General features: G+C 35.2%; 1 protein-coding gene across 1 annotated transcript; it reads left to right on the plus strand.

The window, feature by feature from the left end:
- Positions 1-1,508: 1,508 nt before the first annotated feature.
- Positions 1,509-21,658, plus strand: LOC143586675 (cysteine-rich receptor-like protein kinase 2). Its single transcript, XM_077068159.1, has 8 exons — positions 1,509-1,888; positions 3,500-3,906; positions 4,030-4,149; positions 4,897-5,003; positions 5,115-5,322; positions 5,822-6,053; positions 20,807-20,960; positions 21,404-21,658. Exons 1-8 carry the CDS (start codon positions 1,509-1,511, stop codon positions 21,656-21,658), a joined length of 1,863 nt encoding a protein of 620 aa, XP_076924274.1.
- Positions 21,659-24,311: the final 2,653 nt, after the last annotated feature.

The following is a 24,311-nucleotide window of genomic DNA, read 5'->3' on the forward strand; positions in this document are numbered from 1 at the left end:
ACCACGAGTGTGATATCAACGGTTCACACATTTTGTTCTACACTTGGGTTTTAAACAAATAAATGTGACAAATCATTATTTATCTTGCACCGAGGGTCTCATATGACATATCTTCTTTTATATGTCGATGATATACTACTCACATCCTCCTCGGACATACTTCGTAAGCAGTTAATAATGAACCTAGCCTCGGAATTCTCTATGAAAGATCTTGGTCAATTCATTTTTTCTCTTGGTATTTTGGTTACCCAAACCGGTAACACTTATGTTTTTATCACAAAGTTCTTACGTTCATGACATCATAAAGAGGGCTGGTATGCAGTCTTGTAAACCGATTGCAACACCTGTAGACACTGACGGTAAAGTTAGTGCCGATTCTGGAATTATATTTAAAGATTCAACACTCTATTGAAGTATGGCTGATGCGCTACAATATATTACATTTACTAGACCTAATCTTAGTTATGAAGTACAACAAGTGTGCATGCACATGCATCCCCCTGGTCAACACATTGGGATGCTCTAAAACGGATTATTCGTTATATTAAGGAACCATGGACTATGGCCTCACACTTGGTTCAGCCGTGACACGCTCATTGGTTGCTTATACCGCTACTGATTGGGCTGGTTGCCCGGATACTCGTTGCTTGACATTCAGTTACTGTGTTTATTACAGGAGTAATCTTATTCCCTGGTCTTTCAAGCGCTAACCTACTATCTCCCGCTCTAGTGCCGAAGTCGAATATCCGGAGTTGCAAATGCTGTCGCCAAAATATGTTGGCTTCGAAATCTATTTCTTGAACTTCATCGCCCTCTTTCTGGTCACTGTGACAATGTCAGTGCCATTTATCTCTTGGGGAATCCTATTAATCACCAGTATACGAAACACAGTGAGCTTGATATCCGTTGGCATTTCCTTCGTGAACAGGTTCACAAGGGACATGCTCGAGTTCTTCATGTTCCATCTCCTCACCAGATTGCTGGCATATTCACAAAGGTCTTCCACGGATTCTATTTGAAGATTTTTGTTCCAGTCTCAGCATCCGTTCACCTCTCGCTTCGACTGCGGGGGTGTAATAGACTTATTATATGTTTAAATATAACACATATTGTCACATATTGTAGTTGATATATAGAATGGTAAATGGTTATGGTTAGGATCTTATCTAAAAATATAAGATTGTAAGTGTATTATATATTGGGAACGAATAGAAGAGGAGATCAAGCATTGAGAAACAATTGATCCGTCTCTAACATAATGTCCATATATCACATACCGTGAGCAACGGGGTATTGTTTTATCCTTACGAATTTATTTTCTGTATAAATTTTAAAAACTTGTGGTCAATTTAATCTAAAAACTAACACGTTATCTAGAGGACTTCACTTTCATAGTTTATTTCCCACCCACCCCAACTATTAATCAATGAGTATACAAACCGTCCAACTTAGGCAATACCCTCTTTATGTTGTTATTTTGAGAGAGCACAGGATCAACTATAAAGAGAATGTCATCTTTGGTGGTGGCTGTGATTGTATTATCGGTATTAATGGAGCTCGGAGTTGCTCAATCGAGCAACAAAACCACTTATGCTAACACGCCCCTTAAATTTTCGTGTGGAAACTACAAACCAATGTCCCCAACAAGTTTTTCCAGGAACCTTAACTCTACATTTTCTCAACTCAGAAGTCAACTGTCCAACACTGGTGTATATTATGCCAGAGCCCAGAACATGGTTAATGGAGATGCTGTATATGGAGTTGCGCAGTGCCGGAACTACCTTGTATCGATCGAGTGTTTAGCTTGCTTTGATGCGGCTGTATCCGCAGTTGAACCATGTGGTGATGCCAATGGTGCCCATGTCTTTCTGGATAACTGCTTCCTCAGGTGATTACTTCTTCAATTCAATAGGGTCACCCGAGATTGTCTTTTTATATATGAAATATCTATGTTTTTCTAAAGAAACACAAACTGGAAATCCATATAGTATATCAAACATTTTACTAACGAATTTAGGAATGTGTTTGCTGTAAGTTTTGTCTTGCACGCCATTTATTTTTTAAGTTAAAATCAACTACAATTGTTAGAATATAAAAATTTATTGGATAATATATCTTTTGTTCATTATTGTTTTGATGCTTCATATACGCACCAACAAACGTTGACCCGAACACTAAACATTGACTCCATTAACGCGATTATTAATGGTCAACCATTAAGAAAATATGTTTTCATGATTACCAGAAAACAAGGTAATGCTTCACAAAAATAAGTTTAAGTAAATGTCAAACAAATATTTAGTTGCAATATTCATTTTTTAAGTTTTATAATGCCCTGACTATGTGTAGCAAAAGGCTGTGAACTATACGAGGATGTGCATTTTTTACACGGCATGATCCTAACGTAATATTAGTGGTTTTAGTTCATTAAGAATAAACATGTTTGCCTTTAGTGATTTAGTCTAAACCAGCTTAGGTTTTGTTTAGGGATTTTTATATATATATCTATCCTAACTTCCTTTATTACATATTTTCCCATCTAATCTTCAATTACCATTTTACCCTTTTACAACTATATGTAAATGCCCCTATATTTATTTGAGCTCAAGTGAATTTTACGTAATTTGACATTTTGACGTTGATACTTTTTTTATAATGTTTTTTTTATTGTAATTAATAAAATCAATTTTTTTTCATAACCTACATATGGAAAAGCAGTTGAAATTTTATATATTATATAACCATATCAGTGCATTTTACATAACTACTACGTAATTTTTTTAGCGATTAAAAAAATCGACCCCAATTGAATTTATTAGCTTTGATATGTTCGTCTTAAAATTAACTCGGTTTGGGTTTAAATTGGGGATATATGTAATTGTTACTATTAAGAAGGGATATATGTAAATTTGTTCATTAAGGGTAAAATGGTCATTTAGTTAGTTAATTTAAATGAAATGAGAAGATATGTAATAAATGTGGTTTAGGGCTGGGAAATATGTAATTTAAGATTTAGTATTTGGAAAATATGTAATAAGGGAAGTTAAGGTTGAGATATATGTAAATGCCCCTTTGTTTAAATAGGTTCAGGCTGGTTTTCGGGTTGTACCCTGTCCCTCGCAAAGTATAGCTTTAACCAGTTTAAAATCTTTTTAACCCGCTTAACTTTTTAATTTAAAAATCTATTTTCATAGCACAAGTATAAACTGGTTGGGTGTGTCTTTGACAAAATTTAGAAGTTTTAAGCACGAGAACTTTTGTAGACGTTTGCAAAAAATCTAGGTTAAAACGTTTTATGTCAATCTACTAATGTTCATGCCGTTGTATCACATGCTTCATTTACTTCTTTAGTTTTATAGTATTTGCGATGTAATTATTAACTGTTGAACTTTCTTGGCATTTGCATTGAACACTCTCAATTAGCTTGACAGTAAATAGGCATATATAATCATAGTATCATGCTAAAAGTTTGCCTCTTATGTCTTGTGTGTTAATTAAGATTTGAGAATTACGATCAGTTCTACGATGACCCACAAGGTAATTTGGATGATGATGTCCTTGCAATATGTGGTAATGAGTCAAGATCTCAACCAATAACAACCTTTAACCAAGCAGTGAAAGAATTATTATCAGATATCAGTGTTGCTACACCAAGAACTTCTAATTTCTACATTGCATCTACGAGGCAATTGACAAATGCAACAGTCTATGCAATTGCTCAGTGTGTTGAGAATGCAAGCCAGGCCATTTGCAAGAACTGCTTGAGTAAAGCCTATGACAACTTGTACAGTTGTGTGCCAGCCATTGAAGGAAGAGCCGTCAATGTGGGATGTTTTATGAAGTATTCTGAGTTTCCATTTTTTCAGAATAACCAGACAATCAATCTCATACCTTTACTAGGTAGAGGTGAGGCTTCTTAGTTCTTACGATTCAATGTTTTTAGTTCATTGTTTTCCATCTTTAAGATCTTCTAATCTGTTCAAAAATGGAAAATTTAGAGAGAAAACCGTTAATTCGTGATTTGTGCAGGAGGTTCAAGTAAATCTAGCATAATCATAGAAGTCTGCAGCAGTGCTGGTCTTGTTTTGCTTATCCTTGCTTTATTCTTGTGGTATCGTCAATGGAACAAGTCCAAGGTTGTTGGAAAAGGTGATCCCTTTTATACAAGTCGTTTACTGTATAGATAGTATGTTAGCTGCCGGTCTCTTCATCAAACATTGGCGACCAAATGTCAGGCCTCAACGACTGTTGTACGTTCATGCCTAAATACTCGGTTCCTTACAAAACACTAAATAATTTTGAAAATGAAAAGGATAAACTTAAATGGTTCACATCTTTTAAGTTATTAGTATTTTACATACAAATGCGTATCATGTACTTACAAAAACCGTTAAACTAGTTGATCATATTTTATTATTATTAACTTTTGATCGTTTACCTACACATGACTTACTCTTGAAAAGTTGAAATATATTTTCGAGTGAGATTCAAAAATAAATGATTTATTTTATTTTGTTTTGTTTGTCCTCGCAATATATAGTGTTCTGTATATATTTCTCCTCTAACCCCCTAATCATATATGATTATGCATGTATGCACGCATTTGTGTATGTGGTGACACCAGATTTAATAATCCTTAGGTAGTAAGCTTCGAATTACACAATATAACACATAACCTATATATATGCACGCATTTGTGTATGTGGTGACACCAGATTTAATAATCCTTAGGTAGTAAGCTTCGAATTACACAATATAACACATAACACTATATATGTTAATGAATTACTTATCATCTCAATGATACTTACAAAATTGCAAATCTTCATGTTTGGTTTCTTCAGTTGCAATTACTAATCAAATGGATTGTTGTTTGTCTACCCTGTGATGCATTAGAGTTCCAAGGTGCCCGTTGTTACAGTTACCGAGATTTTAAATTAGCAACAAACAATTTTAGTGAAGAGTATCTAATAGGAAAAGGAGGTTTTGGCAAAGTGTTCAAGGTAAGAAAAACTAAACTTTTAACATGCATACACAATGTCTGGATGTTTCTGGGGATTTTAATAATAGATCTAGAATCATATATGGGAAATTGTTCATTTATGGTTTCGCAGGCCATTATAGACGATGGGATTGTAGTGGCAGTCAAGAAACTTAATGTTGGGTGTAGAGCAAAAAAAGAATTTGAAAATGAGTTTAATCTTATCAGTAATGTTCGTCACCGCAATCTTATTCTACTACTCGGATGCTGTATTGATGGACCTGACCTACTCCTTGTTCTAGAATACATGCCCCAAGGAAGCCTAGACAAGTTCTTATGGGGTAAGCTAAGGATGCTGAAATATACATATAACTAGAAAAGGCAATTTGAATTCTAATAATTCAAAATAAAACTCACTTGTCAATAATAATCTATACTGTCATTTGATCAATGACACTCCTAACTTTCACTTACATTGCCAAATTCAAACTTACTCTTACCAATAAATAAATAAGAAATTTGTCTACCCTTAGTGAACAAATTATCCCAACCAAATGGTTGTAAATTGTAGATGATTGTAAATTGTTATTTATGATATTTTTGTTTGTCAAGACCCTTAATAATTCTTTTGTTTTAAGAATTAAAAGAAAAGAAGAGGTACTTTTTCTCATTAGAGAGACCTGAGATTATCGTTGCAATGAAAATGAATGTATAAGTATCATTGGTCATATTATTGGTACTGATTATAGCTAACTGGCCATAATTTGAGTTATTAAATAATTTTAATTAGAAAATAAACTTTGTGTTCCAAACATTTCATTTACAAGACATCATGTATAGGTGAAAAAAAGGGGAGTCTTAATTGGAAACAAAGGTATGACATTATCTTAGGTATTGCAAGAGGTCTTGCCCATTTACATGAAGAGTCTCACGTTAAAATCATTCATAGAGATATAAAGTCAAGCAACATTCTCCTTGATAATGATTTTCAACCGAAAATTGCGGATTTCGGGTTGGCTAGGCTCTTTCCTGAGGGTCAAACTCATGTTAACACCCGATTTGCTGGGACCATGTAAGTTCACCTTTATTGTGCACCCTTTATTATTGTCAATTTACTTTGTTAGGTGTTGATACATGTTTTGTTTGTCACATTCGTTACTCCGTAACGAATGTGTCACATTCGTCTTAATGTAAGTCCCATTCGTTAACTAAGATTAACGAATGGAACATAACGAATGTAGGCTATTCACTATCATTAAAGTATTAACGAATAAGCTTGTTTATTCGTTAAGTAAGTGTAACGAATGACTCATTCGTTAAGTCTATCTTAACGAATGAGGTCATCTCCTATAAATACCCACAGTAAGTTATTCTAATATAACAGTTCTTATTATTCCGTCATTCCTCTCGTTAGTCTGCCCGATTATCCTCTCAACACACATAGTACACACACTAACGTATTCCTAGCCTAATCGTATAACGAATCAACGTGAACATCGATGTCATCACAAGATCTAGATCCGTCTATGCTCTATCAAGTGGTATCAGATCCTGTGATCTGATCTTCGATGCTTCTCATTGTTTAAATCGTTTTATCCATCATATATTGGATTAAATTCATGATGAATTGAATCTAATTGAGGTTTAATTGATGCTGATAAAACAGAGTCTGATGTTTCATTGATAATTGAACTGTTCTAAGCAATTTGAACCAGTATTAAGGTATTAAGTAACTGAGTAATGGAGGTTTGAGATTGAATTGAGGTTGAATTGAGCTATTGTTAGTCCGGTTTGAATTCGGACTGGTTTGGTTAATACAGAGTGTGAAATTGATAGATTTGGTAGTGGTTTGAGATTACGGACGAGCATTGTAAGGTTCGAAATTGATTTACGAGTTGATTGATAGATATTTTAGGGATTTCAGACTAGTTTAGACAGAGATCTGAGTTTTTGAAAAGTTTGAAAATATGAGTTCTTATTCGTTAACTGATGAGTTCTCATTCGTTAACTGATGAGTTCTGATTCGTTAATCATGAACTGCTCACTCGTTGACTCACTCGCTAAAAGTCAAATAGCACATTCGTTAATTCACTCCTTTCGTTAAAATCACATTCGTTACATAAACCACATTCGCTTCAAAGCTCATTCGTTCACCCCATTCGCTATTCATTCTCCATTCGTGATACTCATTCACTTTATAGTTCATTCGTTAAACCTATTCGTCTTAACAGTATTCTCATTAACGAATATCCTTAACGAATATCCTTCGTGTCACATTCGTTACTGTTCCTCCATTCGTGTGAACAGTAACCATAAGTTTTCAGTTTTTACAAGTTTAGTCCTGTAAGTTTCAACAAATGTTATCATGGCTTCTCAGAACGCCTCGTTCTATGCTTTAGCTTCCCAAAATGCTCTAATGCAGCAAATGCTTACCATGGACAATGAAATTAGGAGCCGCAACAAGTGTCCAAAATTGCTGAAATTATCCGATTTTGCTCGGTGGGAACTGAGGTTTCATGCTCACTTGGGATCCGTTCATCCAAGTAGTGTACGTTATCTTGATGTTGTGTATGCTGCACCGTTGGTTGGAAGTGACAATATCGGCTGGACTTCTAAGGAATTCAAGAATTATGAAACTCAAGAGTTGAAAGATTTTAAGAGTGAGACTAAGGCTTATTCAACTCTCACTATGGCATTACCTGAACAAATATTTCATCAATACAGCACCATAAAGATTTGTGCATCATTATTCGATACCTTGAAAAGAAGAAGCCTGGGTAATACACTAGAGAGCAAGAAACGCTTGTGAAGTTTCAATTCAGAAACTTTACTTGATGAAGAATGAAACGGTTGAAGAGATGATAAATCGTTTTAGTCATCTAGTGGTTGAAATGGTTAGTGTTAACCTTGAGCCAATTGAGACTGACAAGATCGATACGTTGAAAAATGCATTGCCTTCGTCATATTCCACTTTTCTCTTTGTGTTGAAAGAAAACGGTTTCTTTCGTAACCCATAACTTACTGCAGTGCTGTTTATCAACAAAATGAGGAAAGAGAATTTGAGTTAAAGTGTCAAACATCATTGAAGGACAATCAAAACCAGAATACTTCAATTTATGGTGGAGCAATGCCAGCAAACACTTCTTCAAGTCAAAGTTCTGTTCCAATCACTGCTTTCTTCACTCAAGCTCAAGATGAGACTCCTAATGTAAACAACTCACCTAATGTATGCTTTATGGCATCAGGCGCAAAATCTGAGTCTACCACCAATGCTTCAAGTTCATTACCAAAAGTAAACCTTCAAGAAGCCGAACAACAGTTTGCTTTTGTATGTGCTTTCATGAAATCATACGAACAATTGGTGGGTAGCAAAATTGCCACTAGTGAGTTAACCGATGAAGATTATGATCAAATTGATCCTAATGATCTTGAATTGATGGATCTCAAATGGAATATGGCTATGATTGTTAGAAAGGTCAAGAAGTTCATGCAAAGAACAGGAAAAGACCTTCCAACTCTGAATAAACGAGTTGGTTTTGATAAATTGAAGGTTAAATGCTACAACTGTGGGGACTTTGTCATTTTGCCAAAGAATGTGACAAGCCAAGAAAAGAATATTCCGGTCCACGCAATATTGACAGATCACAAGGAAAGAATTCATCGGGTAACGATCAAAGCAAAAGGAGTTCTTCTGAAGGAGAGAAGAATAAGTTAAACAACAATCAAGCTCTTGTCGCTAACGAAGGGGTTGATTGGTCGCAAAAGTTGTTGGGGAATCAGACCAACCTTGCTGTATTTGAACAAGTTGATCAATTTGAAGATGTAAGTAGTGATCAAGTATCTGAAGAGAGCGATACATCAGACTCTGAAACTGATTCTTATCATATTTCGTTTGATAACTCATCAATGCAAGCCAAATCTGACACTTCAAATCCTGATCACATTGAATCTTATGCTTGCATGGCTAAGATCGACGAGGTATGTCCTAAACCTCAAGTTAATGTAATTGAATCCTCAACTGTTGTGTTAGAGTGTACTGAATGTGCTGAAATCAAATCCAAACTAGAAACAGCCTTAACTCAGAACACCTCTCTCACAAAAGAGCTTTTTATGATCAATGAGTGCTATAGACAGAAATCTAAATTGCTGGAACAATCGACTTTAAAAATCCAAAATCTGTTTGAAAGCAATCATGATCTAAAAGCTGAGGTTCAGTGTAAGATTATTGTGGTTGAACAACATTTTCAGGAGATTCTCAGACTCCGAACCTGCATTTATAAATTGGAAAATGAAATCCTGGAATTGAAAAATAAACTTGGAAAATTTCGAGATTCCTCGTTTTTGTTAAATGAAATAATTGAAGTAAACAATTCCCATAAGAAAAATTGGGAAAACAGGTTTAGGGTTTGTTGAGATTCCTTCTCCCTTTAAAGGAGATTACTGTAGCATTCCAGATATTAAACAACGTTCTGAAGTGCTTACAGTTGAACATGAAATTTTTGATCAAAACAAATCAACTCAAGAACCGATTCACATCAAAAGTAAATCCGTTTTTACCAAAAGTGAATTAGATGGTTCTGTTGAGGAGTTAGTTGAACAAGATGAGATTGTCAAAAACAAGAATATTCCTGCTGACAATTACATCTTATGTGAACCTGAAGAATTTGAACAGGCAGTCTACGGTTCAAAATCTTTGGGTGAAACTTCTAAAACTCCTAAGGTATCACCTAATGTATCTCAATCAGACAAACCTTCGGTGTCTGATGAGGAGTTGATGAGATTCATAAATCCTCAACCAAAATCTTCAAGCGGGAAGATATTTAAATTAAAAGGTCTTTCAAAGATTTTTTCGGATAAGGAAGTTCCTCTGAATCTTCTTAATCCAGAATTACTTGATAGTGTCTTTCAGGATGACACTTCAGATGCCACTAAACTTGAACAACAATTTAACAAATATAAATTCAAAAATGTTCAAGAAAAGGCAAAGAACACCACATTTAAACCCATAAAATTTGTCAAATCATCTGGGATGGAGAATTCATCTAATTCTACCAACCTAGAATTTTTCCAAAATAAAAAAGGATTTAAATCTGCTGGTACAAAGAAAGTGTCTTTTGAAGAATCCAAGACTAAGGCTCAACCCGTGCATGAAAGTCAACCAAGTGGTTCGCTACATAAGTCTTTAGATTCACGCTTATGTTTTAACTGTGGTGAACCGGGACATGTTTCTAAAAGATGTAGAGCAAAGGTTGATGAGATCAAAGTGTCATCAAAATGTAAGACTGAACTGAATGTAAAACCAAAAGAAAAACAAGTTGATGAGAGTGTTATAATGTATTCTAATATCAATCCAAGAAAAGTTGTTAGGATTGAATCATTTAATGTAACAAACAAATGTGTTGACCGTGCTTAACCAATTTGTTCAAACACTGATTCGGGAATTATACGTGACAGGTACTTAAAGAAGAAAAACAAGAAACCGGTCACCTATTCTCAAGTACCGAATACTAGTGTTAAGTTATCCTTTTCTCTGAAAGTATCAAAGGGAGAGTCCAAGACTGAGGTTTGGGCTGCCTTTTTGAACAAATCATTTACTTGTTTGTGCAGAGTTCATCCAGGTCCGGGTCTACTCACAAATTGATTTTGGATAGTGGATGTTCTAGGCATAATACTGGCAACCTAGATCTTCTGAATAATGTTAAGGATATTCAAGGAGGTTATGTTGCGTTTGCTGGTAACAATGGGGGAATGATTACAAAGGAGGGAAAAGTTTCAAACGGGAAAGTGACGTTTGAAAAAGTAAATTATTGTGAGAAGGTGGATCATAATTTGCTGAGTGTTTCTCAATGTGATAAAGAGTTTACCACCGTTTTCACAGACAAGGAATGTGTTATCCTTCAACCGGGATACACAATTCTTGAAGATATGGTTGTCATGAGATCATCTCGATCGAATGATATTTATGTACTGGATATGAGTTATGATGTAAATGTTTCACCCTCAAATACATGTTTCGTGTCTAAAGCTACCGAAAAGGAGTCTATCCTTTGGCATCGACGCATGGGACATATTCACATATGCAAGATGAATTTTCTTATTACAAATGAATTGGTGGATGGTGTATCCCTTAAGAATTTCAAGATCAATGATAATTGCGTGCGTGCAAGAAGGGGAAACAAAAGAAGAAATCAGATCCAAGCAAGTCACTCAACACGATTGTTACACCACTGGAACGACTTCACATGGATCTCTTCGGTCCAGTGAATCATGCTAGTATTGCTGGAGACTTATACTGCTTGGTGGTGACTGATGATTTCTCACGTTACTCATGGGTGTTATTTATGAGATCGAAATATCAAACACCTATCTTAATTCAGAATCTGATTATGAAGATCGAATCACTTTACAAACTGAAAGTGAGACGAATTCGTAGTGACAACGGAACTGAATTTAAGAATAATGTATTGGATTTATTCTGCATACAGAAAGGAATTCATCGGGAATTTAGTGCGCCTTATGTTCCTCAACAGAATGGTGTATCTGAAAGAAAGAATCGTACGTTGATTGAAGCTGGGAGAACGATGCTTGCTGATTCAAAGCTACCCGTTCAATTCTGGAACGAAGCGGTGAACACAACATGTTATACTCTGAATCGCGTACTAACAGTAAAGAAGTTCAAGAAGACAAGTTACGAGCTTCTGAACAATCGTAAACCGAACTTAAAGTATTTGGAACCATTCGGGTGTCCGTGTACTGTTTTGAAGAGAGATGCTGGAAAGTTTGATGAAAAAGCGTTTGAGGGTTATTTTTTGGGACCTAAGAAACGAATCTTCAATATCTCTTCGGGTTGTGTGGAAGAATGGTATCACGTTGATTGCCAAATTTATACTACTCCGCCAACAGGTACAGGTCCCGACTGGATGTTCGATTACGACGGCTAATTTAATTCGTTTACGTCAGTGGTTGAAGAAGTACATGAAGATCTCATTAGATCTTATTTGGAAGAACAATGTCTTCGGATTCCAAGGTCTTCTTCGTTTGATGTAAATGACTCTCCTAATATATCAGAAACATCGAATGAAGTTTCTGAATCTTCCGATGATGCTGATTTTGTGGATTTATCGTCAGTTCTTTTGGATGACGCTCCAGAGACAAACGAGCCTATTCTAATTGTTGATGAATCACCGACTGTCTCTTTAGACACAGCGGAGGAAAATATCACCAATTTGGGTGATAACGTATCTGTCCCTGCTAATCCTTCCTTAAGGATTCATTCGAATCATCCACAGGAACAGATAATTGGTGATGTGAACGATGGGGTTCGTACAAGACACCAATTAGCTAATATATGTGATGATCAAGTTGATAGTAATGTATCTCCTACTGAGGATTCGATATTTTGTGCTTATGCGGATTTGCACTCTTCAGGTATCCTCAGTATTGCACAATACACCTGCTTCCTATCACAGATAGAACCGACAAGTGTCTCGATGGCACTCAAGGAACCGTCTTGGGTTGAAGCAATGTAGGAGGAGCTGCAACAGTTTGTTTGACTGGGTGTATGGGATTTAATTGATAAACCCGACCGTGTGAAAAAGGCTATTCCGACCAAATGGGTTTTTAAGTGCAAAAAGGACGATCATGGGGTAATCGTGAGAAACAAGGCACGATTGGTCGTTCTTGGTTACAATCAATAAGAAGGCATCAATTACACTGAAGTATATGCTCCGGTTGCACGAATGGAAGCTATACGTATCTTTCTTGCCTATGCAGCATATAAAAACTTTAAGGTTTATCAAATGGACGTGAAATCGGCGTTTTTGAACGGAGCTATTCATGAGGAAGTGTATGTGAAGCAGCCTCCCGGTTTCGAGGATCTAGACTTTCTAGAGCGTGTTTACCGATTAAACAAGGCTCTTTATGGTTTACACCAGGCTCCGAGAGCCTGGTACATCACGTTGGCTAACCATCTGATAGAAAGTGGTTTCACGAGAGGGACTGTGGATTGTACGTTATTTTTATAAGAACGTGGGTGATGATTTGCTCCTCGTCCGAATCTATGTGGACGACATCATTTTTGGTTCGACGAACGATAGCTTGTGTAAAGATTTTGAAAAGACGATGCAAACCAAATTCGAGATGAGCTCGATGGGAGAGATGAACTTTTTCTTAGGATTGCAAGTTCACCAGTCTGATTCTGGGATCTTTATCCATCAGACAAAATATGTGAACGATGTCTTGAGCCGATTCAAGATATCCGACGGCAACATTCCTTCGACACCTCTTCCTGTGGGTCACAATTTATCACCGGATGAATTGGAGGATACCGTAGATCCAACCCTGTATCGAGCTATGATCGGATCTCTCATGTATTTGACTGCATCGCGACCTGATATTATGTTTGCTGTTTGTTTATGTGCTAGGTACCAATCGAGTCCCCGAGTGACTCACATGGCGGCAGTAAAGCGCATCTTACATTATCTAAGGGGAAATCCAGACATCGGGTTATGGTACCCCAAAGACGATAAGTTCGATCTCACCGCTTTTACTGATTTGGACTACAGAGGACGCAAAATCAACTTCAAGTCTACAACAGCGGGATGTCAATTCTTAGGAAACCGGCTTATTTCCTGGAAGTGTAAGAAGCAGACAACGGTCTCAACTTCAACAGCCGAAGCGGAGTATGTGGCGGCCTCAAGTTGCTGCTCACAGGTTCTCTGGATCCAGCAACACTTGCGGGATTACGGTTTGAAGTTTCTTACGACTCCCATTTATATTAATAATTCTGTTGCAATTTCAATCACCAAAAATCCGGCTCACCATTCGAAAACCAAACACATTGAAATCCGTTATCACTTTATACGTGATTTTTTGAAAAGAAATTAATATTAATTGATAAAATTCACACGGATTTTCAAAAGGCTGACAAAACACGTTTTCAATATCTGCTGGGTATAAATGGTTTAAAAACTTTAAAAGATATTCAAAAGCTTGGTTAAATCATTTTATTTCTTGTTTTATTTCAATTTTTTGTCATTTTTAGGGGGAGAAAATATAAAATCCAAAAAATATTGTGTTTTCAGTTTGTACAGAGAAACTTAAAAACTCCAAAAACATTCAAATATTGAAAAATTTCAAAAACATTGAAAAATGCTCCTCAAAATGAGTTTTGAAGCAAAAAAGGGAAAATGATAGTACATTGACGGGATTGATCTAGTACATGAACAAACTAGATTAAAAATTACCGTAAGGCTAGCAATATGATATGCAAAGATAGACCTGACAGACTATATAGGAACTGATAAGATACAAAGATAATAAATGCCGAACCTAGTGGAATTACATCTTGAAAGATTGATACTATATCTGATTTAAAGAAAAGTCAAAATGATTGCTGTGTGTGCATGCTTTAATTTTTGAAGAAAATTCTGCTTTGTTTTTATTTTATTTTGCTAAGAAATTCAACTTTATTTTTCTTTATTTTTATTCAAATATTAGATCCTCTCTTGTGCGATAAGATTATCCGACCTGAGGGTTAATATTTGAGTATTCTGCTTTATTTTCTTGGTGTTTCGTACAAGCCTTGGACCTTCTCCGCGTATACTATAAGCACAAATGTGTGAAAGTTATGTATCGAACTAGGGGTTAAGACCTGTACAACTTCAACTTATTTTTATCTTTTTATTTTGTTGAAATGGAACCTTATCTGTGTGTAGTAATACTGATCTTAAGGGAAAATTTTGACGGTCTGCTTTATTTTCCTTTTATTATTTTTGCATGAGTCACAGTTAATCAAAATTTGAAAAAATCAAAGAAAAACGTACATGTGAAATTCACTGTATAAGAGATAGAAATGTTATATCTGATTGATGGGGTCCACATAAGGTTTCGTGCCTAATTGAACCAAATTAAAGTATATCGTAAAGTTTCCGACAAGTCTGTGAAAGTTTAAGTGCACAATTATATCTGCAATCATCGTTGGGTTACGAGTATAATAATCATCGAAATTGAAGTGCTACTTTGTGACCTTTTCGTCAATATGATTCCCTTCTCAACTCACAAAAAATGTACTACTTTGATAGTTTAGACGTTTACTATTTTTGTTTGTTCATTGAAAATCTTCGAAAATCCAAAAAGATTTTTCTTTCTTTTTCACTTCTGCTTTAGTTTCGATTTACCAAGTTAACGAATAATTCAAAAAAAAAAAGAGATTGATCCCCAAAATTTTAAGTTAATCGTGCTTAATGTATTTACAACTGGTATCAGTTGTGATTTAACGTAAAAATCCGTTTAATTTAAACATTCTTGATCCTTGGTTGATCGGGTATAGTTAATGTATTCAATCAAATCCTAATTGGATGTGATTGATTATTTTATTATTTGTTTAAAACTCTAATTGGTTTTAATATTATTTAATTCCTTAATGAGATTTTTGTCTCATTCGCTAAGGAAAAATGGTGATTCATTAATTGGTTTAACGAATGTAAAGTCTTTCTTTATTTAAAGATTAACGAATGAGATTTCTCATTCGTTATAATGACATTCGCTTCCGTTGTGCATAATGAATGGAAGACATTCGTGTGACCATTATCGAATGGAATGATTTTAATGTATCATTTGTTAAGATTTTAACAAATGACACTTACATTTGTCAGAAATGTTAACGAATAACGTATATTCGTTAAAGTTTAACGAATGAATCCTTATTCATCTAAAAGGATTGACGAATCAGGATTAATAAGTTAACGAATGAGGCCATTCGTTAGTTCAAAATTTGAACGAATGACCTCGGGTTGTGAAATCTGGGGGTTTATAATCCCAAGGACAGACGAATGGTTTCTCATTCGCCTGTTCCTATTCCTTCATCTTCCTAAAAGAACTCTTGCAAAATTTTTTCAAAATCCTATACCTGTTTATTTGCTCAATTGACTCATATTTCCGCATTATACAGGTATTGACGATGATGATGATATAATTTGTATGATGTTTCATCGGCTGTTAAGGGTTTAAGGAATTGATTGATATCTGCATGCTTATCGAACAGTTATCAGTGATTACTCCATATAATCGAATCGATTAGCAAGAAGATTATATACATTAGTGCATAATAACGACTATTGATCTTCTTTGATAGGATTAATTGATAAACTTCATAAGTGTGTTAACAGATTAGACGATGTTTTTCATCGCTTTTGACTTCTTTAAGTTAAAATCATGTAAATAATTGACTCTAGATTGTCAACATGATATTTAAGATAGATTCGTTAAGTGTTAACGAATGCTCACAAGATTTGTTAACGAATGAATATAACGAATGATAATAACGAGTTAGTTTGATTCGTTAAAGATTCAATCTTTGATTCGTATGACATAAGTTAACGAATAGGTTTCTTTCGTTATTTGTAACGAATGTAAACTTTTAATGTATAACGAATGTCTTATTCGTTTTAAATCACTTAACGAATGAGATAGCCATTCGTTATTCAGAATTTAGTATTTAGATATTATTCTAATGTGTGATATTGTTTTTTAAAACAGAAATGGCTGACGAAAACGTTCAGAATCCTGCTCCCGAGCAAGCTCCAGTGTTATTGTCATGGAATGATAGTCATAATATCTGTGCCTATCTTGAGCCAAAATTTGATGATACACCTATCTTTGGAGGAATGATCAGCTTCTTGACTCATTCGAGAATTTACAAAGCTATATCTACTCATACGGTAGTTTATTAGAAGATTATACGTGCTTTCTGGGATACAGCTAGATTGAATGAAGCTGAGAATCAGATAGAGGCTGTTATTCAAGACAAACGAGTAGTGATCGATGTTGGAGTGATTCGAGACTCGTTGGGCTTTATTGATACTATTGACGATCGATGTGAATTCGATAAGGAGTTGATTAGAGGGTTATTCAGCCGGGTAAAGTATAATGGCGATTTGGGTAGATCTATGTACAACAAGGCAAACTTGTGTGAACAATACATGTACTTGCTGCATGTGTTGATACATTGTCTCGGAGGTCGTAAATGTGGATTTGATGAATGCCGATCTATGCTTCAATCTGCTTTCGTTGCCTTAGTGTTAAATAAACCATTCAATTTCTCTGAATTGGTTTATTATCACCTGAAGGAAAATTTGATGAGCCGCCATAAGTTTCTAATGTATCCAAGATTTCTACAGATGATAATCAATGACCTACAGCCTTACTTGATTAAAGATCAAGATGATGTTATGAAGCTGAAGCACATGGATGACGAGACAATGAGACATTTGAGATCGTATAGAGGTCAAAGTCTTGTAGATCGACCAAAGTTCAAAAGTTTGATTGGTCATTTGGTGAATATTGATTATGTTGCACTGCCTAATGATCGTTGGATTCATGATGACTCCAACTCAGAACGTGAAGGTGGTGATGGTGGAAATGGTGGAGATGATGGTGGTCCAGGACCACAAGCTGAGTTAAGTTATGAGCAGAAAAGTAAACGTAAAGGGAAATAATTGATGGTGGAAAAGAGTGATAAAGTAACGATGCAACAGGTTAGACGTGGTTCAGGGATTGAGATTCCTAGTCAACCGTTTGTTCGTTCGACTCCTCTTGTATCTGTTTCAGATCCTATTTCCACATCTCCTATGCCTCAACAGATTCCAAGGTCACCGACTCCGGTTCATATGCCAGTGTCTCTGGTACCTTCGTCTATGACCTTGATTACTACTGCACGACCAGATCCTGTTTTTGGTGACATTCTATAGACTGTGTTGGCATGTATGCCTTCACCGCAGCCTACTACTCCCGTGACTCCTGTTACACCTACACAGTTGCCGAGACCTGAGCACTCATTTTTGACATTTACTCGCCCTCAAGGTCCGTTGCAACCAGTTCATCCTAACTTCTTTGGTTTGAATCTTCAAACTCAATGGTTTCATATGATGAAACTGTTGCACCTACAACAGACTCAAATGCAAGCTGACAGAGCTGCCCATGAGCTAGCGCAAAGGAATTTGTTGCGACATATTCAGTTCACTCAACTCGAAAACAGGGAACTTGGAGCCCTTGTTGCTGCTCAGGAGGAGAGATTGGACAAACAGGATGAGATCATTCTTCAGTTGACCTGTAAAGATGATGAGTTGAAGAAATTAAAGAACGATGAAGATGATCAGGATGGAACAGGTGGTGGGGTAGATCAGCAACCGGGCGGCAGTTCTGCACCGTCGGCAGGTAATAAGACTGATTCGAGTGCTGGTAGTGGGTCTGGAGATAGTCAGTTGCAGATTGTGCCATACAAGGATTACACGAGAGCTAAACCAATAGATGTCATTCCAGCAAATATGATTTTATTTGTGGGGATGAACAGAGTAGTGTATAGTATGGTGAACGCGGATGAGATCGAAGAAGGTGAATTTGTTGATCATTCATTAACAAAAGAACAAATTGCCTTGCTTCTGGATCTAAATGAAGATGAGGTGGATGTGTTGGGTAAGAGTGTGGACGTGGATATTGAAATAGAGGAAAGTACTAATACAGGCATTCCACACGGGAATGTGCCTGACTTTGATGAGGTAGAGGTCGAAGACGTTACTGCTGAGGAGTACCCTGAGCTCTACACCGACAATGACAACAACGACTTAGGTATTCCGTTTTTCACTACTGAGCATTTTGATTCAGCAGAACGTCGATTGCGTGAAGAGATTGAGAAGTGGAACAAAGCTGCTGAAACAAGTCACCTCACAGCGAAAGAAAGAAAACAGAAGCGTGCTTTGGAGGGTATGTTCGAGCATGATATGCAAAGAATGAACAAGATGATCGAAGCCTTTAGATATCATGAGAAAGAGGAAGTAAAATTGGCCAAGGCTCGAGCATCAGCATACCAGATGAAGAAGTACAAGCCTGTAAAAGATGTGAAAGGTGATTGGTGGCTTGACAGTTTGATTCGGAACTTAAAGTATACATCGTGAAGTGGGAACATTGTATTTATTACTTCAAGCGCCCACACGATATCTTATCTATGCCTAGATGGGATGTGAGAACACTAGCCAACAGACCGTTCGTGAATCGTGAAAACGATCAGTGGGCTGGGTGGTTCTATAAGCAGTTATTACATGAAACCCGTTTCGGTTTCAAGTTCTTCAAGCCACAGGTGCCGACTCACAAGTATATTGATGAGATTGATACACGCACAGGCTGGAGAAAGATGATATTGCAAGTGAAGCTGCCAAAGACGATGAAGAGGGCTCCACTGAAGATCTTTCATTAGAGTCCATTCACCTCGTTTAATTATTGGTACTACGACAATCATACAGGTGAAACGGTTATTGTATTTGGTCATGGTTTAAACACGAAGACGATACGTGTGACTGATCCGGTGTGGCTGGTTAACTTATCTGAGGCTGACAATGATGCGTTATTTACAAGTCAGATTAGGTTTGCTAACGTATATGACTACGAGCTTGCTATGCAGTTTCAGAAGGTCGTTCGAGTCTGTTACGCATACAAGATTCATAGTTGTGTGGACTGGAAGACCAAGATGTTCCAGAGATGAAAGATAAAGAGCTCGAGATGAGGGGGAGTTTGTTGATACATGTTTTGTCCGTCTCGGTCTTTATTGATAGATAATGTAATAGTTTAGGGGTTATTAATGTAAATATGCCTAAGTGTAAGGCACATTCGTTACTCCGTAACGAATGTGTCACATTCGTCTTAATGTAAATCCCATTCGTTAACCAAGATTAATGAATGGAACATAACGAATGTAGGCTATTCGCTATCATTAAAGTATTAACGAATAAGCTTATTTATTCGTTAAGTAAGTGCAACGAATGACTCATTCGTTAAGTCTATCTTAACGAATGAGGTCATCTCCTATAAATACCCCCTGTAAGTTATTCTAATGTGACAGTTCTTATTATTCCATCATTCCTCTCGTTACTCTGCCCGATTATCCTCTCAACACACACAGTACACTCACTAACGTATTCCTAGCCTAATCGTATAATGAATCAACGTGAACATCGATGTCATCACAAGATCCAGATCCGTCTATGCTCTATCATTAGGTATTTTGTTATAATATAAAGAAAATTTACATTTTTGATAACTCAAACTATAACCTTTTAACCAAGAATTATGTTGGCAATGTGTCTGGTTACACTTTTAACTTTCACTTTTACAAGACAGTTAACTGCCTATTAATACTAATACATAGTGCTTGAAAACTGCATAAACATGCTCTTGCAACTTGCACAAGTTGAAACACCCTCTTCCTATATATATAACTTATTATTCTTATCATATCTAGTATAACAACTTGGCATACGAGTTGTTTATCTTAACTATAACAAAATTACTTAAGGTTTAAAAACTTTAGCAACAGTAAATACCAAGGGTAAGACTTTGACATACAAGTTGTTGATATAGTATAATAGCTTTAATAGAAGTAAATACCAAGTGTCAATGTTTGATTCCTTTAATACAAAAACAGTTAGTGCCTTTTGAATTCCAACAACACTAATGTTTTTTGTTTGTTGGTTATCATAAAGCTGCTCTAAAACTAACTTGATTTCAAGATGTACTAATCAAAAAGACTTCGAATAACTAAATATAACAAAATTTCTTAGTAATAGCTAATGTATGTTCACATGACTAGTTGATTGTTCATTAGGAGCAGACGTAGTTACTTTTTGTTTGAGTAGAATTGTCATTGGCAACAAAAGTGAAAATTGAGAATGTCGTTGGTCACATTGTTGAATGAATTATTATATACAAAGAGGCCATAGTTTGGATTACTGATATCCAATTTGTCTAATATAACTCACAATAACTACATTTTAGGGGATACACTTCACCCGAATATGCAACTTGTGGACACTTGTCTGAGAAAGTAGACACTTACAGCTTTGGTATCGTAGCCCTTGAAGTAATTAGTGGTAAGAGTTGTAGTGATGTCAACTACAGCGGACCCAGAATGGAATACCTCCTGGACCAAGTAATATACACCATTCTCATTCATTCTCTCTCTTTTATCCGAATTATCCAAAATATATATTTTAAAATTTTATATAATATATATTAATCAGAAATTTTGGATTTTTGGGATAAATTTCAGATATCAAAAATTATTTTTCTAAAAAATATTAAATAATAAATTGTTTTGTTCCAGATTTGGATATTTGAAACGCTTGATATCCGAATTTTAAGACCCCTACTTACTAAAAGCAATTATATTTAAATGAGTGTAACACTAGTTTTTCTTTCTGAAAATCGTAAAAGTTAAATCCTTTATAGCTTATCTATGTCATAGGACTCTAGTAAACATATTGGTATTCTTGAATATAAAGTCGAGTTAGTATAAAGGAGCATATGTTGGCTTGACATTTGTTGCTATTTTTTTCTGACTTTCTATTTTTTCAAACAACATCTTGGTTGTAGGCATGGCAGTTGTACGAGAAACGGATACATATCAAGTTGATTGACGAAGCTATAGATCCAAATGAATATGAAAAAGAAAATATGATGAATATTATAGAGATTGCTCTAATGTGTACTCAGTCACCTGCTTCTTTAAGGCCATCCATGTCTGAAATTTACTTAATGTTAACTACTGAGCTAAAATTGGAGCAAAGACAGATGTTCAAGCCTACTCTAATTGACGCAAATAGAAGAATTCACATAGGCGGAAATTGAGAATGCAATACTTTATGTTTTCTTTGCTCGATTGTAATTGAAGCAAATATGGTTTGGAAGAATCAAGTATAATAGTGAATCCAAAAATTTAATGTGTTTTATTATAAGAAATCAAAATACAAGTTTTTACTACTGAAAATTCATTTTTTTTAAATAGGGTTATTTAAGGTGGTGTTTATATAGTATATCATGTTACAAATTTAGTGCATGAAATGTAAAAATCAACCAAATATAAATATAAAAGACAATTTTCTAGTTTTTCAACAACGCCCAACCCAAGCCTATGGGTGTGTTCGAGATTGCATATTTTAACCTTCTTAGAACTTATTACCTTTTCTAGATAGTTATTAAGTTGATAAGTTATTTGGCAAACATATAAGCATTTTTTGTTTTAACATATGAAATAGTGTAAATAAATTGATTTTGATAAATTAATGAATGATTATGACTTGTTAACTTATTATTATTATTATTATTATTATTATTGGTAATTACCCATTATACTCCTCAAATCCTCAAAACCCAACCACCTTTTAAAAGAGAATGACCTTTTTGGTCATTTAGTTTTCCCCACCATATACAGGGGCGGACCTACTATGGTTGTACAGGGGTCGGCCAGCCCCTGTGAGAAAATTTTATTTAGTGTTATATATGTGTTAAAATTTTTACCGACCCTTGTGAAATTTTGACTCCAACTCCTGCGAAACTGGTGAGAATATAAGATGAAAAGAAAAGATTGAACTTGAACTTTTGGAAAATTTTCGGTGACCGGTTAAAGACAACGGAGGTAACGGGTAAGAGTGAAAGTCAAGAGGTAGAAGAAGATATGGCTATTAAAAAGTGATAATTAATCGTGTCAGGTACATTTATTGTAGGGTTCTGCTAGGGACACCCCCACACCCCACCAACACGCCCCGTATAGCTCTATACGGCATATTGGTTGGTTTTTCTAGAAAAAACCACCAAATTTGTCTTGTTATGTTTTTTTGTCTGAAGATCAGAAGGGGCGTATAGCCCTATACGCCGTCTCTGATATATATATTTTTTAATTTATTATTTGTTATTATTATTATTATTATTACTGTTATAATTTCGATGAGGGTGCTGTAACATCTCGGATTTTTCGTATTTGTATTAGTTTAAGTTTAAACCGATTCGGGATCGTAATTCGGATCTTTCGAACTATTTAAAACTTGTATTTATTGGTATTTAACTTGGTTTAACTTATTTTATAATTTCATAACTTTCAATTATGCTAAATGTCCCTTAGAAACATTCAAAATGGCTTAAAAAGAATAAAAATCGCATTTTCGGGAACTACAGGCTAAAGTCAACATCTTTGACTAGTCAATTTCTCATGCTTTTGGTCGGAACCAACTTTCGGTCTAGAAGACTTTTATTTTTGTAACAAAATTGTAAGGCTACTGACCGAAACCCGACTTCCGACTCGCTGTTCAGTACCAGCTCGCTTGAACGTTTAATTTAACATAACCGGAGTTCTAAACATCCGTTTGGATCGATTCCAGCGGCATTTTAGAACCTGAAACTTTGAGATGATAATATAAGTAAAACGAACTTAATGCCGCTGGAATCGGTCCAAACGTATCTTTAGAACCCCGGTTATGTTAATAACAACAATAAATAATAATAAAATAATAATAACAATAACAATAATAATAATAAATTAAAAAAATAAATATCAGAGACGGCGTATAGGGCTATACGCCCCTTCTGATCTTTAGACAAAAAAACATAATAAGACAAAATTGGTGGTTTTTTCTAGAAAAACCAACCAATACAGCCCCGTATAAAAGCTATACGGGGCGTATTGGTTGGTTTTTTTTGCAAAATGGATTGTGGCTGTAGAAAACCCTTATTTTATCTATAGCAATTAATATATATTAAACAAACTTCTCGTTTTCCGTGGTTTATTTCCTTATTATTTATTTGTTTTTCTAGTGATGCACAGATGCTGTATTATATTAATCTTAATTAATTTATTTTAATGTTTACTTTTATGCTAGATGATTATTTGAACCATCTCAAACCAAAAAATTAACGTTACTACAATTGTAAATTTCTGATCTCAATGAAAAAATAAATTGGCCATGAAATTTAACAACAATAGTCGTATTTGTTCAATATTTGTCTATAGACATCTAACTCTAAAAAAATTTCGGCGATGAAGCACTTGCAATCCGATTTGCGTAATTAAATGGGTGATGAGAATTTAAATAATAGTTGTATATGTTTCATTAAGAAAGATTTGCTTAGGAATGTCAAGTTAGGTGATGTTATGGTTATATTTCAAAAACTGAAAATCCGGAGAGAACAATTTATATTTTAGTTATGCACTTTTTAATTATGTTTCCCGTATTTTTTTTGTTATATAATATTTTGTTTGATTATCCTTTTCTTTTATATTACCCCACTTGATTTGATTCATCAGGAACGAACGAATCGAACTGAAAAAAACATTATATACAATTTAACCCGACCCGAATGACTGAACCGGTTCGAAAAAAGTTAAATACCAATAGTCAACTAAATACCAACCCAAAAAATTTTCGACCCCTGTGAAAAAATTATTCTGGGTCCGCCACTGACCATATAAGCTAATTCAAACACTTTTTTAAAAACTCATTTTATAAAA

The sequence above is a fragment of the Bidens hawaiensis genome, unplaced genomic scaffold (assembly GCF_021521415.1).
Source record: "Bidens hawaiensis isolate Kalapana, Puna unplaced genomic scaffold, B.hawaiensis_p1.1 tig00034763_1, whole genome shotgun sequence".
NCBI classification, from domain to species: domain Eukaryota; kingdom Viridiplantae; phylum Streptophyta; class Magnoliopsida; order Asterales; family Asteraceae; genus Bidens; species Bidens hawaiensis.

Coding starts and splice junctions, on each gene's coding strand:
- LOC143586675 (XM_077068159.1), top strand. CDS start 1,509: ATGTCATCTTTGGTGGTGGCTGTGATTGTATTATCGGTATTAATGGAG. Junction 5,004..5,114: donor GTTTTGGCAAAGTGTTCAAG/GTAAGAAAAACT, acceptor ATGGTTTCGCAG/GCCATTATAGACGATGGGAT. Junction 6,054..20,806: donor ACCCGATTTGCTGGGACCAT/GTAAGTTCACCT, acceptor ACTACATTTTAG/GGGATACACTTCACCCGAAT.